This window comes from Neolamprologus brichardi, chromosome 8 (assembly GCF_056152115.1).
Source record: "Neolamprologus brichardi isolate AB-2024 chromosome 8, ASM5615211v1, whole genome shotgun sequence".
Classification (NCBI taxonomy): domain Eukaryota; kingdom Metazoa; phylum Chordata; class Actinopteri; order Cichliformes; family Cichlidae; genus Neolamprologus; species Neolamprologus brichardi.
In genome coordinates, this window is record NC_142111.1 from 21,827,809 (window position 1) to 21,844,141 (window position 16,333).

The 16,333-nt window shown below is 40.7% G+C and overlaps 3 protein-coding genes across 3 annotated transcripts; 1 reads left to right on the forward strand and 2 right to left on the reverse strand.

Moving 5' to 3' along the window:
* Positions 1 to 561: 561 nt before the first annotated feature.
* On the reverse strand, positions 562 to 3,140 carry g6pc1a.2 (glucose-6-phosphatase catalytic subunit 1a, tandem duplicate 2). The gene is made up of 5 exons (XM_006793151.3): positions 2,870 to 3,140; positions 2,669 to 2,778; positions 2,013 to 2,115; positions 1,580 to 1,695; positions 562 to 1,452 (listed from the first exon to the last, which is right to left on the reverse strand). Exons 1-5 carry the CDS (start codon positions 3,100 to 3,102, stop codon positions 950 to 952), a joined length of 1,065 nt encoding a protein of 354 aa, XP_006793214.1. The 5' UTR covers positions 3,103 to 3,140; the 3' UTR covers positions 562 to 949.
* A 696-nt stretch (positions 3,141 to 3,836) lies between these two features.
* g6pc1a.1 (glucose-6-phosphatase catalytic subunit 1a, tandem duplicate 1) lies at positions 3,837 to 7,369 on the forward strand. The gene is made up of 5 exons (XM_006793152.3): positions 3,837 to 4,422; positions 4,529 to 4,638; positions 5,432 to 5,537; positions 5,624 to 5,739; positions 6,068 to 7,369. The coding sequence occupies exons 1-5, from the start codon at positions 4,205 to 4,207 to the stop codon at positions 6,574 to 6,576; spliced, it is 1,059 nt and encodes a 352-aa protein (XP_006793215.2). The 5' UTR covers positions 3,837 to 4,204; the 3' UTR covers positions 6,577 to 7,369.
* Positions 7,370 to 10,636: 3,267 nt separating this feature from the next.
* psme3 (proteasome activator subunit 3) lies at positions 10,637 to 16,330 on the reverse strand. The gene is made up of 10 exons (XM_006793155.3): positions 16,145 to 16,330; positions 15,599 to 15,631; positions 14,939 to 15,001; positions 13,768 to 13,872; positions 13,621 to 13,669; positions 13,430 to 13,548; positions 12,988 to 13,124; positions 12,811 to 12,865; positions 11,937 to 12,023; positions 10,637 to 11,846 (listed from the first exon to the last, which is right to left on the reverse strand). Exons 1-10 carry the CDS (start codon positions 16,184 to 16,186, stop codon positions 11,766 to 11,768), a joined length of 771 nt encoding a protein of 256 aa, XP_006793218.1. The 5' UTR covers positions 16,187 to 16,330; the 3' UTR covers positions 10,637 to 11,765.
* Between the last annotated feature and the right edge of the window lie 3 nt (positions 16,331 to 16,333).

Here is a 16,333-nt window from a genome sequence, read left to right on the forward strand (position 1 = left end):
TCCACTTCTGAGTCTTCACCAGGCCAATTATGGCCCCGGGGCCTTATGTTTGACACCCCTGGATTAAACTGATGAGCCCCTTTTAATATTTGCGTATCTATTTTTATCTCTGCACCTACTGTACCTTTAATTTCTGCACATATAGTATATTTTATTCTGCATATGTGTTATTTATTGTTGGTCACTGCTTTCTTTTCGTTTAGCACTGATGTGGGACAGTACTCCAATTTCATTGTACTGTTGTACAGTGCATGACTGTGCAATGATAATAAATTGTAAATAATGAGTTAAAAGTGTTTGTTTTCTGCTTATTTTCTTTTAATTGAGATTATTCTGAATATTATACTTATTGTGTGATTTATTTTAAGAAAGCTGAGTATCTGAGTAAAATTTTTTAAATTGTGGTGCACATATTAAAAAAAATACGCTAACAGATATTCCAACGCTGGTGAGAAAAACAGAATAAATCTAAGTCTTAGTCTAAGTGGAAGAAAATGGTCATTAGTCAAGTATTAAAGGAACATTCCAGTAATTGCACATTTTTAAAAATGAACCAAATCATTTTTTTTAACATTTACAAAATTTTTATTTAAAAATATTTCAACAGTCCCAAAAATACTTTCTATGACATTGAAAAAATACATTACTAATACAGTTAAAATACTATACTGAAGTCGTGAATGACCGTCCAGGACAAGCGTCATTATCGTGTTGTCGCATATTCAAAATAGTTCTTTGTGAGTGTCACTGGGCAGCCTGGATAGTGCTTTCACTTAGTGTCACACAATGTTCAAGGTTCAGTGTCCAAATAACACAAAATGCATTTTCCTGTTGATCTCAAAGCTTTTCCTGAGGATTACGTGGCAGTGTGGATAAAACAAGCACCAAAGGAATGTGTTTTAATAGGAAGAGATTTCCTTTTCATTAGTCTTTGTGAAATGAAAGGTGCTCACACTGCCTTTTTGTTGTGCCGGCTCAGAGATCGCTTCACACAGTATGGGATGATACTGACAGTGACCAGTGGCACAGTGGCGCTCTTGCAGAAGGACAGCAGGTAGAAGAGGGCCGCGGTATGTGTGGGAGGCTTGAAGGAGTCAAACAGGTGCAGCAGGAGCAGAGAGCTGATGATGCATCCTGCTTTGACCAACGGGCTGCTGCTCTTTTTGGTTTCGGTGTAGAGGGGCGAGTGCAGGCCCAGACCCAGGCCAAACAGCGTGCCCATGTTGCGCAGGAGGCTGGCAAAGGGCGTGGTGTCCAGGTGGACCCACTCTGGTCTGATGCACCACTTCTGCGCTTTCTCCATGGTCCACAGCAGGTCCACACCCAGAGCTTTGAGCAGTACATAGAAGCCAACAGCGAAGGAGGTGAGGAACAGAGTCGTGTAGAAATACTTCTTCATGCTGGCGCTGTAGATCCACCGAGTTCTGTTAAAGGCCTCAGCCACAATCATACCTAGAAAACAATGATCCACATTAGGAAAGCAGAGGCGGATATTTTGCGTTACTTATTATACCGCTGCAGGCTTAATAGATGACTATATATTTTACTGAATGACTGAGGCAACTGTAAAAATACTCACCTGTGATAACACCGGCGATGACCTGGTGGGGGAAGTGGGCAGCAATAAAGACTCTAGAGAGGCAGACACACACCTGGACCCCACAAAAAAGCGTCCACAGAAGAGCCTTCAGATACCTGTTGAAGTACAAATTCACACAGCTTAGATTCATTGATTTCCAGCAGCTCAAGATTACATGAAAGAAAAATCTTTTCAAGCACTGTAACAATAAACAAATTTATTCTTCTCATATCATGAGAACTTCAGCTGCCTGCACGTCAAAACAACCCGTGTTTAACACCCTGTTTTCAGTCAATACTTCTCAGAAGTCAATGATCAACCCCAGCGCCGAAGAGATAGCGTGTCCAGAGCGATAAGCTCTGAATGGAGAAAAATGGTAAACAACACCAAAATCGGCAGGGCCGAGAAAGGAAAAATAAAGTTATAGACTCACCACTGACTGTTTGTGGATTTGTTGCTGGTCACGATGGCGAGGATGGAGGTCACCAGGGTGTAGTAGACTCCTGCAGCTCCCATAGCATGGCCAGAGGGGCTGCCTAGGTAACACAGACAGAGGGAGGAAGGCAGTTATTAACATGTGGGCCAGAGCAACCTGCACTGCTCATTCATTATATCCTTTTGTTTTGTTGTTTGTTTTAACCTAAGTAATAAATGAAAGAAAAAGATAGCCACTGTTTTATTTTAACTTTATTTTAAACAACTCAATAAGCTCATATGTTTGGCTGCTGTCCAAATAACCTAACTGCAAATAACATAACATGCACGTTTATGGACTGTGTCACAGGGGAAACATGCAAACTCCACACAGAAAGGCAGACAGAAACCAGAGGATACAAAAGAAACGTTCTTTCTGCGATATGTACGAATTAAGCACAATATCACCTGACAGCATTAGGGCTTTATCTTGAGGATGAGCGCCAAGATCTAGATCTTTAGAATGATAATTTATTTGATTCGGCCAATTTACTTCAGAGTAAACTTCAGGCAGGAACACATGCAGAGTGAGAGGAGCTGTGGGTAATGGGAGTCGGTTTATTTTTACCCTCACGCAAGTTAATGCAGCCGTGCATGAACAGTGGTGTCTCTCACCTGGTCCGGTCTCACAGGTCATTGGGTACTGCTCGATGTGAGGGGGCACGGCGTTTGCATAGTAGGCTGCCTCGTGGACCCACCAGTACGGCCTCTCTCCAAACAGAATCCTGAAGACGACAGCAGAAACATGCATTGAGTTACGGTCTAAAGAAAGCTTATTTTACACGATTATATATCAGTTAAAAAATATACGCTCACCATTTGAACACTAAATTAAGCCAGTCTCCGATCACAGCCACCCAGATCAGCTTGACGCCCACTGAAGCCCGCAGGTGAAACCAAAGGGGGAAGAAGATGAAGAAGGTGTTCCTCAGATCAGCCGCCCAGGAGACCCAGAGAAACAAGCCCTGGGCATCTTTGTAGTTGGTCTGCAGGTAGTGGGTGCTGCTCACCCCGAAACCCTGCACGGCGTCCATCGCGGCATTAAGCATCTTAGCGTTAAGAGGAAGAAATCTCAGTCTAGTGATGTGGAAGAACGGAGAGTGCTGTTATCAGCGAGACAGCTGGCTGTTTTTATAGTGGACGGACCCACTACCCAAACGCATGCACACGCTGATCTTTGGACCTTACGCATGTGTAATAAAAGACTGGCAGTCACTAGAGTTTGGGAGGCATGTCACACAAACAAGTTGGGAAGATAACAGGAAAACAAAACGTCAATCAGTATCTTAGAATCACTGTACAGAGAGAGTCACAGGAGACAGGAAGCCAATCGATCAGTGGCTGTCCTCCTCAAGTGTGACCCAAATTAAACACTTTGCAGAGAGATTTTTTTCTGCTGACCCACAGACTATTTTTAAATGTCATCTTCGTCTTCTTCATTTTTGTCCACGTGGCTTTGACTTTGGCATTAATAAAGGATAGCCGTGTTTTCATATTTCCCTTCTTACAAGTGCACATTCTCACTAATAATTTATCAGTAATGTCATTGATTTTTTTAGTGAAAACATGCCGCCGTTCAGAATGATGGAGTAAGCCATTTCTATATTACATAAGGAGATCAATGATTAAATGAGTGAGTTTGGGAGGAAACAAAGCTGATGAGATAGTTGGTGACAAAACAGAAAAAGAAAAAAATAGATAGCAGGTGGAACATAAGGTACTGCACTCTTATGAAAGAAAGGTCTGGTGAGGACATCTGCACAGATTAGCTCATATTTTGTTGTGTTTCCAGAGATATGTTTATGAAAAGTTCAAAACCATTTTGTTGTTTCTCACATTGGGGTTCGGGCACAAGTAGGGATAACGGGTCTTTGCTAGAAGTCTGCAATCTGTGCATGGGCAGCTGCTGCTTTCTGTTACGATAGCTTTTAGCAGAGAGGGGCCCCCTGAGGTGTAAAGGTTAAGTGACCTGTCTGCACCGTTGCAAAGTTAAACAAACTTGCTAGCCTTGAGTAAAGTCCAGTGGGAATCATTCAGTGGAAGAACGGACAGGACGGCCTCAAAGAGCTTTGCTAAAACCTAACCAAGAAAAAAACCAATAAAGAGATATTTTCACAGCATCGTTCTCAGAAAGAGGTCTGGGTTGTGATCATGGATCTTCTACACAGCTGGGGCGTTGAGCTGGCTGTCTATCTGCAGACCAGCTATGGCAAATATGAAGGTTTGTTCGACCTGGCATCCACAGTGGCCGATCTGCACACCACGTTCTTCTGGTTGTTCCCGATCTGGTTCCACCTGCGGAGGGACACGGCACTCAGGCTCATCTGGGTGGCTGTCATCGGAGACTGGCTCAACTTGGTCCTGAAATGGTAACTGGGTGAAAGGGTCCAACTTGAATTAAACTTAAAACTTAAACATTAAAAAAAAGGAATGGTTGCATGATTCGATTCCTGTTTTTTTGTTTCACTGTGGCAGGGTTCTATTTGGGGAAAGACCTTATTGGTGGGTTCACGAGACCAAGTTTTATGGAGCAGGACCGGCCCCTTCACTCCAGCAGTTCCCCATCACATGCGAAACTGGACCAGGTAGAGCTCATGACAGGCATGCGGACCGCATGAAAACTGAACAGAACTAGTCTGTCGTAATAGAACAATAAGATTTATTTGGCACAGTACACAATTAGTCTGATAAATACTCCAGTATATCATTGCCAGGTGATAGCTGTAATAATTGGCAACTGTACACGACTTTCTGTGAATGGGTATGACTTTAAAGGTGATAAATAGGTAATAAACTTGTAGTGCCTTTTATCTTGCTCCAGTTTCTTTGAGAGATCTCTGTCCTTATACTAATAGTAGAAGGGAAGGTAACAAGGTGCAAGTGTTTTTCTTCAGTCTTCAGTTTCCAGAACGTATTAAACGTTCTGGAAACTGAAAGAAAAAGATAAAAGATAACAACAACTTTCAGCAAAATATGACATATTCAAACCACCTCAGACTTGGTGTTGCGCTTACTCTGGTCACCTGCAACAAAACTGCCAAGTCTGACGAGGATTGGTCGTCACGATAGATGAAGAACCGACTGATCGGCTGTAGCTCAGGTGGCAGAGCTGAGCCACTAACCTGAAGGTCGGTGGTTCGATCCCAGGCTGCTCCAATCTGCATGCCAAATATCCCATGTTGCTCTCCGATGCATCATCCATCGGAGTGTGAATGTGTATGAATGTTAGATGCTTGAGTGAATGGGTGTGATTGGGTAAATGAATTAGCTGTATAAAGCGCTTTGAGTGCTCGGACAGAGTAGAAAAGCGCTATATAAGAACCAGTCCATTTACCACTCTAAATTAGAAAATACTAAGCCCAATTTCTTTCTTTGCAGGAAGTCCTTCAGGTCATGCCATGGGTGCAGCTGGTGTCTGGTATGTCATGGTAACAGCACTGCTCTCTGTTGCGAGAGAAAAACAGTGCCCCCCATTGCTATACAGGTGAGTCTGTGTTAATACAATCACCTTTTCTGGCTCTCTGGAGTCTTTAGGTTCTGTGCACCTACAATCAGTGTTGTCCCTGTCAGATTTTTGTATATAGGCCTGTGGGTGCTAATGGGCCTGGTCGAGCTGGTGGTATGCATTTCCAGGGTCTACATGGCCGCTCACTTCCCACACCAGGTTATTGCAGGAATCATTACAGGTCAGTCCATCTAAAGAACTCTAGTCAATAAAGTGTTGACTTTTACAAAGACTTTGATGTGCATAAAAACATTTTGCGAGGGTTGGAAATTAAGTTTACTGAGTGATTATGTAGCCTACAACTACCAATATCATATTTTTAGGAGCAAATGCCAAAGATCAAACAAAGAAATATTGTAGAAGAAGAATTCAAATATGGCTCAGGTGTAAATGCAATCTCTAAATTACAAAAATATTTAGACCATTTTAACTTCAAATATTGTTTTATTGAGTGTACATGTCACGCATTGTCCCTGTTTAATGAACCACCTTGTCTGTTTTCGTCTCAGGCACACTGGTAGCTGAAGTTGTTTCCAAGGAGAAATGGATCTACAGCGCGAGCCTGAAGAAGTACTTCTTAATTACCCTCTTCCTCACCTCCTTTGCTGTTGGCTTTTATGTGCTTCTTAAAGCTCTGGATGTGGACCTGCTGTGGACCATGGAGAAAGCCCAGAAGTGGTGCATCAGGCCAGAGTGGGTTCACCTAGACTCTGCCCCCTTTGCTAGCCTCCTGAGGAACATGGGCAGCCTGTTTGGTCTGGGCCTCGGTCTGCACTCACCGTTCTACAAGACGACCAAGATGAGGATTATGAGCGCCCCTTTCAGGATTGGATGTATTGTCATCTCTGTATCCCTGCTTCACCTGTTAGATGGATGGACATTTTCCCCTGAAAACCACATGACTTTCTATGCCCTTTCCTTTGGTAAAAGTGCCGTTGCACTTTTGATCCCAACTACTTTGGTGCCTTGGGCTCTCAGCAAGATTTACCCTGTAAAGACAGAAGGCAAAAACCTGTAGCTTTAAGGCAACTGGAGGATTAATGTTCTATATTTACAAGGATTCTTACTTCTCATTTTTAATAGACATGGATTAAGCCTCATCTCTGCTGTTCACTGTTTTCTTCTGTTTTAATCTGGGTCTAGGTTAACTCCATATCTAGGAAACTTGCTATAGAGTTTTTTGAATATTATGCTGGCCTTGTTACCATTTAGGAGCAGAGGGAAAAGGCTACTTTACTGATTGGAACAATAACATTTAATTGGATGTTACCATTCCCAGAATCTAGACTACTTAGGGACAGAAAAAGGATGTAGACACCCAACTAGCACTTTCAGATAATTGCTGTAAAGCTTACTGATAGACCACATTTGTTCAATTTGAAGAAATAAGAAGCGTCCCCTTCACGGTATGAGCAATAAAGGGTAAAAGTAAAACACAAAAAGTCGTCTTAAACCTTTGTTGTTGTTGTTGTTTTGGATATGCTAAGCTAAGCTCAATCTTTCCTGGCTCTACAAAGTGCTAGCAGCCTTCTAATTTAGCTGGGTTTAAGTAAAATATGAACATTTTTCTACAAATGTTTTCTAAATGGTCTTATTGGGACTTCTGCCACAATTATTACAATTAACCTCCTTGAAATTGAATAACGGTTTATTTTTGTGCATCAAATTACATTTAGTCATGTTGTCATGTTTAGAATAACTGTCTTTTCAGTGTCTGTAATATTGTACGCTTCTTTAACATCCACAGTATATATGAGATAAAGATTTTTACTCATACACGCAGCCACCACCTCAGTAAAAAAAAGTATTTTTTAAACAAATAAAAACTGTTTCTTGTAATCATGTTTTTGTGCTCATTTGAGAAGTGCGGTGCAGCCCTGGCAGTTTTCTCAGTACGTCTCAGACTGATACTGATTAATTCTCTGGCCAGAACAACCATTAAATATTAACCAGAGCATGCTCCACTCACTCGGCAGTCCCACATAGTGACACTGCCTCGCACCACAGCCATGCGCTTTCAAAGGTACACGAAGGGTCAAGGGGCAGAAAGCGTTGCCGACAACACGTGGGCCTCATAAGGCTTTAAAAATAGAACCTTGTTCAGGTGACGAACTATCGAAGGAGCTTTGGATGTACGGTACTGAGATCAGCAGGATTGCAAACAAAGGTCACTATCATATTATCACAGACACACCTCTATAAAACTGCTAATTACATTGTGAAACTGCAAAGTCCAACTGAATGCAATCATAGGTCACCTAAAGTTGCTGTGGTAATGACAAAAAGTAGGAAACTGAAGGTAGTCGCTGTGCTAACTTTGCTGGACATGAAGTCCTGCATCAGATAACTTAGATCTCGTAGATCTAAACATCATGGAGCCAGTCTGGGATTACATAAGGAGACTTAATAAGGAGACTTAAAGCAGATAGAGACTGTCATTATATGGCATTGTTTTTGAGAACAGCCCCACGTTATCATGCCTGAAAGGTTTGATCAGCATTGCACTGTTTTACAAAATAAATCATACTTAATCTTAACAGGACCCAGTGATTATCACGACACATCCCACCAGCAAACGCCAAGTGCTCCTTTTTTGATCATTTTATCTCATTGTCTTCTTACGCTGTTCTAGTTATTTCCGGTTCTTATCTCAAGAAGCTATATGGGAGTTCTTTGTACAGGTACGCTGCATTGCGTTTGTGTGACTAGGAGGCAGGGGGACAGAGGGTATAGACCTCACAACTACGTCAGGGACGTTGAGTAACTGTTTACATTAGTTTACAGTCACAATAGTCAGCTCGCCTTGGTTGTTCTCCTCAATTCTGCTGTACAGATCAGATCTTATTATTGTTTTTGTTTTGCAATTTTTGTGAAAACAAATGTTTTTGCTTCATTTTAGTAATAAAAAAATATAATGTATTATGTAGATGGGAGGCTGAGCTGTAAAACTACTGGCTGTTTGAGATTGAGGAGGGTGTTAAAGGCACACTGGAGGGAAAATGGAAGAGAAGTTAACTTTTGAATTTTATGCATGGCATACCACACATAGGATGCATCTCAGAATTTTCACTAAGGAAACACTGACATGCAAACTAGGAGTGCTAAGAATTGAACTGTTGTGCATGACCTGCTCTAATTTTGTAGACTTAGCAGATCACTGAATATATCTTCTCATCCTCACATAACCTTTTCTATATTTACTTAAAGATGCAGCTCTGGACCAAATAAATAAAGAAAAAGAAGTGTCGGAATAAAAGGTGCTTAGAAAAACACGCTTCACAAATATGCACAGTCTAGTCTGATCAGTGAAGTCCTTCATGCCCCTTGTCAGCTTTTCAAAGTTAAGAAAAGCATTAAACGTATTAGTCTAACTGCAAAGAGTGCAAGTGTGTAAGACTTACCTCTGACATATACAATTCCCATATTATGCCTTAAACCTAAAACTAGCACCAATTTAATACAAACTAATTAATCAAAACTAAACAGAAGTAAAAACAATACCACAACAATAGCAAATGTTTAAAAAACTAATGACAAACACAAAAACTGTAACTACATCGCTTCCCCTTTCTCTCTGCCTGCTTTCCCGTCTAACTTCAGAGTCTCTGTATCAATAAAGGCTAAAAAATGCCATAATAAATAATTTTAAAAAACAAAACATATGCTTTGTGTCACGGGGCGTTCTCCTGCTAGAAGCAACCATCAGAGGATGGGTCACTGTGGTTATAAAAAGATGGGCATGGTCAGAAACAATGCTCAGGTATTGATTACATCACCACCGTCAACCTGAACCATAAGGTAGGCTGGATCCATGCTTTTATGATGTTTGCACCACATTCTGACCTTACTATGTGCAGCAGAAATGCAGCAATGTTTTTCCAGTCTGTGAACTGTAGCCTCCCTTTCCCAATCTTGGCTGACAGGAGTGTTGACCAATGTGATCTCCTGCTGTTGCTGCAGCTTCAAGGTTCAATATGTTCTTCTACCTGGTTATTACAAGGAGTTATTTCAGTTTCTTTTCAATTCTCTCTGTATTGAATCATACCTGTTATTAATCTCTGTCTCTCTTCCACAGCATGTCTTTATCCTGTCTTCCTTCTCTCACCCCAACCGGTCGCAGCAGATGGCCGCCCCTCCCTGAGCCTGGTTCTGCCGGAGGTTTCTTCCTGTTAAAAGGGAGTTTTTCCTTCCCACTGTCGCCAAAGTGCTTGCTCATAGGGGGTCATATGATTGTTGGGCTTTTCTCTGTATCTATGAAGCGCCTTGAGGCGACATTTGTTGTGATTTGGCGCTATATAAATAAAATTGAATTGAATTGAATTGAATTCTCTTCTGACCTTTGGCATTTTCTCCTACAGAACTGCCGCTCACTGGATATTTTCTATTTTTCAGTCATCATCTGTAAACATGAGGTGGTTGTGTAGGAACCGCCTAGCAGTCAGCACTTTCTGAAATACTCAGACCTGCCTGTGTAGCATCAACATTCACATTCAAAGCTGCTTAAATGATCTTTTCCCCCATTCTGATAATCAGGTTGAACTTCAATTGGCTCTCTTGACCATGTCTGCATACTTGAAGGTGTCGAGTTGCTGTAATGCAGCTGTCTGATTAGATATTTCTCTTAATGAGAAGTTGAAAAAGTGCGCCTAATAAAGTAGCCAATTAATCCATAATATCATAATCTGCTGGTTAGTTAAATTTTAGGACTCTCAAGTTTTGACTTGCTTAACATGTGAGTAAAGTTACCTCAAAACTTTCCTATCTGACACCCATTCAGTGTGATCCCGTTAAGCACCACTTGATCTTTAATTTTTAAACTGTGGATTTGCTTTTATATATATTTGGGATGCTGACTTCTGTGTGAAATAAATGCACATGGGACGAAGGATTTGATATTTAAACACACAAAAGTCGGGACCTTTACACCTTGGCTTAAACTAGCAAGCACTTACAAGCCACAGCGACATCTGCAGGTCAAGAGGAAACATTGTATCCGTGTTACACCAGTATCTGATGTTCTGCTTCAAACTTCAAAACAAACAAATAAACAAAAAAAGCCTACAACATGCCTCCAAAAGTCTTATCAAAAAACAGTCTTTTATTCAATACAATGAATGCTCCAACATAAAAGAAGCTTTTGACTCATGAATTTTCACTGAAATCATTTAAGCCCACGACTTAAAACTTGCATCGTTTTCATATTTTGTGATATCTACACGTCGCAATGTCTAACATTTGCAGAACAAATTAACAGCATGTTTTGCATTTCCTATGAACCACGGTACTGATGATGCAGCAGGAGTCCAATATAAGACAAAATCATTAAAACAGTAACAAATAATGGGCAATAATGACAAACCACTTTGCTCTGAATATTTAAGAGCTACAAACGAGGCCGCTCACGAGGATCTGAGGACAAAATGTTTAATTAAAATTAAAAAATACAAAGCGCTTTTTGATATCAGAAGCCCCTTTCAGACATGCACTTTTCAAATAAACAGCCATCTTAACTTTACCGAGCCAGACTGCTTAACACTTTTGTTCACTCTGCAAAATCCTGAATTCATGCGGTAGCAGACAGGCATGCGCAGGTCCTGAACGGCAATAAGACCATTTTAATAGTATTTTATCTCATCAGCACCAATCAAATCATTCATCTGGCATTACTAACCCAGGAAAGAGTTTTATCCTTTCCGAGCCCGAGTGGGAATGACGGGGTACAGCTCCTTGCACATACACAGAGAGGCCCTGCAAGTGTGGTGACACTTCACCGCTTATACTGATAATACTAGCTGCCACATATCGCATGCATACAAGAACTTCTCTGCAAATTACGAACAAACACGAGGAACATTAACACAAAATTGATAAGTGCGTGACAGACTGCCATCAGTTTAATAGCAATCTGGCGCATGTCTGAAAAGGGCTTATGATCTGTCTCCCCATTTTCTGAGTGAATACTCTTCAAACGGTTTAAAAACAATATTTTACAATTAAAACAAACAAAACGAAACATGTGTCCATCTATAGAAGCTATGTCTTTGTATTGGGCTGTGTTGATTGTATTGGAGAAGGTGAATGTCTAGCTGTAGTCCTGCGGACCAGGGCCCGGCTACTGTTGCTCAACAGGCATGGTGAAGAGACGAGGGGGCAGACGGCGTGGGGTGGGTGGGTGGGTGGGTGGATGCTGAGACAGCTGGATGAACATCAGTACAAAGCGTCAGCATTACTGCTTCGAGGCCTCTTGATCTTCTCGATGTTCTTCAGGATCATGTCGTGTAACGTTACCTGGAAACAAGCAAACGTATCGCTTATTCTGCTTTCTGAATGCAGGCAAGTATAAATAGATGCTGATAAATAATGAAGGCCACAACATACGTATTGATTTCTGAGCTCCGAAACTATGATTTTCAGACTGATGTATTCCTTCTCGTCAATCTCGGTTACTGTGCGCCGATAGTCCTCCTGTTTAAAAAAGTTGATTTTATGTTTATTTTTAATTGTACATCTTCTTTTAAATATAAAACAGAACTGCCGAAGTCAGTGGAAATGGGTGCAGATAGGCTGATATCAAAGTTTGTCATTTCACTAAAGGATAATTGATAATAAGAACTTTCAATTCTGCAACAAGACAATTTTTTAATCAACTTGTATTTAACCACGATGCACCTTGAGATTAAAATCTTTTTCAAGGGTGACCGATACTAAAATTGTTTCATACACATAAGAGCTTTAAATTCTGCCAGATATACAAACACACTCTGCTTTAAACTCAGCAGCACTTACATCTGCTCCTTCCTGTGAGGAAGAACACTGCCACAGCCTTTACAAAAAGACCTTGAGTGGGCCACTGGTTTGGATGTTAATGATCTAACAGTCAGAAACTGACTCCATGAGGGTGGCATGAGGGCCAGCTGCAACATGCTGCAATACATGTTGTAAACCACTAGATGTCACCGTTTACAGCCTAAAACCAAAGACCACATATTTTTAAAGGCTTTCTCTTTCAATATTTCTTCTAAAAATGCAAATAGTTATTTTACAGCCGTAAGTGTATAGGTTAATTATCCCAAATGTACAAATCATCTGTAATCCTTCTCTTCTCCTTTTGTTTATATGTATAAAGGAAAAACTCTTAATTGAAAGAAATTGTTTAAAAAAATAGTTAATTTCTTAGCATTTGATAGACTTTGACATCTATAGTATAACTTGTATGGCTTTTTACTTTCTAATACTAAAGCTATTCACTTACCACATGTGGATATTTTGCTATTTTAGAAACCAGCTTTGCCCTTGTGATGTAGTATCTGGAGGTACAGAAGAAAGACAAAAATGGTCTCTTAACATGAAAGCGACTTCACATTGTAAAGACAAATCCCAAAGCTGGGATGTTCATATGAAATTGGGATTTCTGCAAGGTTCTGCAAACCTTGATATCTGGTCGAGGTAAGATGCAGCCTCCCCTTCAACTGTTCGGAGTTCAGCTACTGTCTCCTCCTGGATTGACACCCCAAAGTTGTTCCCATCCTCTATCCTGGGGATGAGGAGCTGAACCCACATTTTAACCTGCAGAAAGAGACAAATATAGCTAAGAAAAGAGGATGCAACATCTGACAAGTAAACACTTACGCCAACAGTATTTTAGTTGATGCCGAGCATGTGATAGTCATCTTATATAAAGAACAAATTCAATACCCTTTGCTTGTTTTTGGTCCCGACTCTTAAATCTGTGCCTTGCTTCTCCTGTTTCATTAGTAAGCCTTCATTTGTCACACATTCCTAGCTTTGTTGTAAGTTCATGGCTCCTTGCTGGGGATGCCAAATGGCCAAAATAACTTACTTAGATGAAAGACTTTAGAGCTCTTACTTACTGTGTTACATTTTTCTATGAGTGTCCTGATCTCAGGCTTGACCTTTTCAATAAGATCAACAAGGTTTGCATTGCTCTTCATCATCCCATCAGGCATGACAAAGACCTTGGTGCCAGTCACTGATAAAGGAGTAAAAAGTTAAAAATACATAAAATACAGACTAAACATTCAGCTAGCAAAACCGTACTTACCCATGTCATCCCCACTTCCATCCTCCAGCTTCCTCTTTTTGGCATTTTGCTGTGAGAGACATGCAACAGTTACCAACAACTTCTCATCCTTGCCTTACCAACAGTTACTGTAACCATACGAAATCGAACTCTAAAATGAATCCTCACCGCTTCTAGTCCGTCGTGGAGATTTGAGAACAAGATGGGATCTGGCACTGGCAGATTTATGTCTGAGTGAATTTCCTTCAGTTCAGTGATGTTTATGCTTGGATCCTGAACAAAAATGAGAACATTAGTTGTCAGACATGGTACAAATATAAATATACAGACATGGTAAGAAGAAAGCACATCTGCTGCCAAATCTAATGTATTTCACATGTCAGGACATCAAAACAGATGATCTAGAAGGTTTGAAAAAATGGATGAATACAAACACAGAAGAACTACATATGACTTATGTAATGTCCAAGATTTCATATGATTATGTCATTATGTAGTCAACAATAACCAAGCAATAGGACAGAAGCAGTGTGAGAAAAAAGTAAGACCACACCCTGATTCAATAGCTTGTAGAACCACCTTTAGCAGCAACAACCTGAATGGTTTTCTGTATGATATTTTGGCCCACTCTCTATATGCTGCTTCACTTCATTAAGGTTTGCAGGTATTTACTAATTTGCAGTCTCATAAATCCCTGCCACACAAAACACCTTATTCTCTCTTTTTCACTCATTCTGTTGAAGATCATTGTCTTTTGTGACCCAACTTTAGCTGTTAAACAGATGGCCTCACATTTGAATCTATTTTAGGACAGAGAGGAGTTCATGGTCGACTTTGTGACTAGAAGCCAGGTCCTGTGGCCGAAGAGCCTTCTCCCAGCAAATCTTACAAACAAGTCATACTAGTCCAGTGTTTAATTGTGCTATCATGCACTTTAACATTTCACATTCTAACTGAGGCCTTTAAAGTCAGAGATATAACTCTTACAAAAATTACATCTGAACATTGTATAGTGTGACCTTGGGGGTGAGTTGACTGTGATTATTACCAGCCATTTCAATGTTTTCCTCTTGTGAGCAACCTCCCTCACTGGAAAATGATGGACTTCAAATTGTTTGCTTTTATAGAGATGTTTAAGTTTGCTGATGACCAGTTCGTAAAGTGAATTTGTTTAACAGCACCTGGCTGTTACTATTTTAACTCTGGACAACTGATAAAGACTGACTAATAAATAATGAACTTTAACGCCAAATAATACATTGGAAGGAATGAGTTTCAACTATCCACAAAGATTTAAAATTATGACAACTTTATTTAGCTGAATGTACTATTAACTGACCTTGAGGAAATGGTCAAGTTCCAGTAACTTCTTTGGGAAAAAATTGGCGACTAGATCCTCTGCCTGGAAGAAATGTGCAGTGTTAGTGGAGTCTTGGACATCACAGTCATAATAGGTGTGTATGAAACTGTGCTCACATTACATACACATTTAGCTATACATATATAGAAACATCTATATCTGTGAGTTTGCGCACTAGTTACACATCAGAAGGTTGGTAGATTTATCCCTTGTTCCTCCACTACATGTGTTAATGTATCCTTTGCCAAGATACTAACCCAAGTTGTCGCCAATCCATCAACTGGGGTGTGTGTGGGTGAGTGTGTGTGAATGTCAGATAAACAGGGCTCAAGTACAGATAAAAATGCTGTTTGAGTGTGTGTGTGTGTGTGTGTGTGTGTAAGAGTGCAATTGGGTGAATGGGGCTTAATAGAAAGTGCTTTGAGTGCTCAAATAGAACAAAAGGTGTTATACCAGTACCAGACTGGTGTTTCCCCCTTTAGTAAGTTAGATTTAATTTACTCATAGCTGGACGCAGGCTTCCATTAAATAAAGAAGCAGACTTTACGCCTTAACTACAGGCCCCTAAAGGCTCGCTATGAGCCAGGATTAACTCCTGCATGTATACATTTTAATTTACAACGTAAGACAGAGACTTACTTCTGCGGTGATACGTTCCTTGAAAGCAGCGACCTGTAAACACAAACGATACGATACACAATACGAGAGTTTGAATACCAAGTTAACAAAAAAATACTGATTTCACGTCAGTAAACTTTATTTTGATCCGGTTTTAAACACATGACCGGCTCCTCAGTGTGAGAGACAACCTCTAGCATTGGTAACTCAACGCCGGTGTGGACGGCAGCTGGCTGAGTTAGCTAACTTGGTAGCTCAGGCCTTCTTCAGTGCATGTGGTCGTAGTAGCAGCAACCATTTTCCCAGCACAGGGGGCAGTAAATCAAACTTTATCTACATCCCCGTTATGCTTAGTGCTACCCTGACACCACACCTGTGGAAAGCTTTGACAGGTGTACTGCAGTAGGCGGGAAACAAGAAACCGGTTAGCCGGTAGCTGCTCTTAGCCTGGCCTTATCCGAGCTCCCACATCATGCTACTAAATGTGGCTAACATGCTAGCAAAGAACATGGCAACAACAACACGCAGTATAAACTCAACTGGAATTCACAAAAGGCCAAACCTCACCTTGGTTTTAATTTCACTATCCACCTTGAGGAGTGAAGACATCTTATGTAGTCGAATATGAGCAGAACGATTGTCCCAACAGCATTAAATTCACCTGTAAACGTGTGGCTTATCACTTGTCTGCCACACTTCGTGAGCTTAAAGATGACGACAATAAACATGCGACGGAGCCGTTGTTGCGCTTGCGCG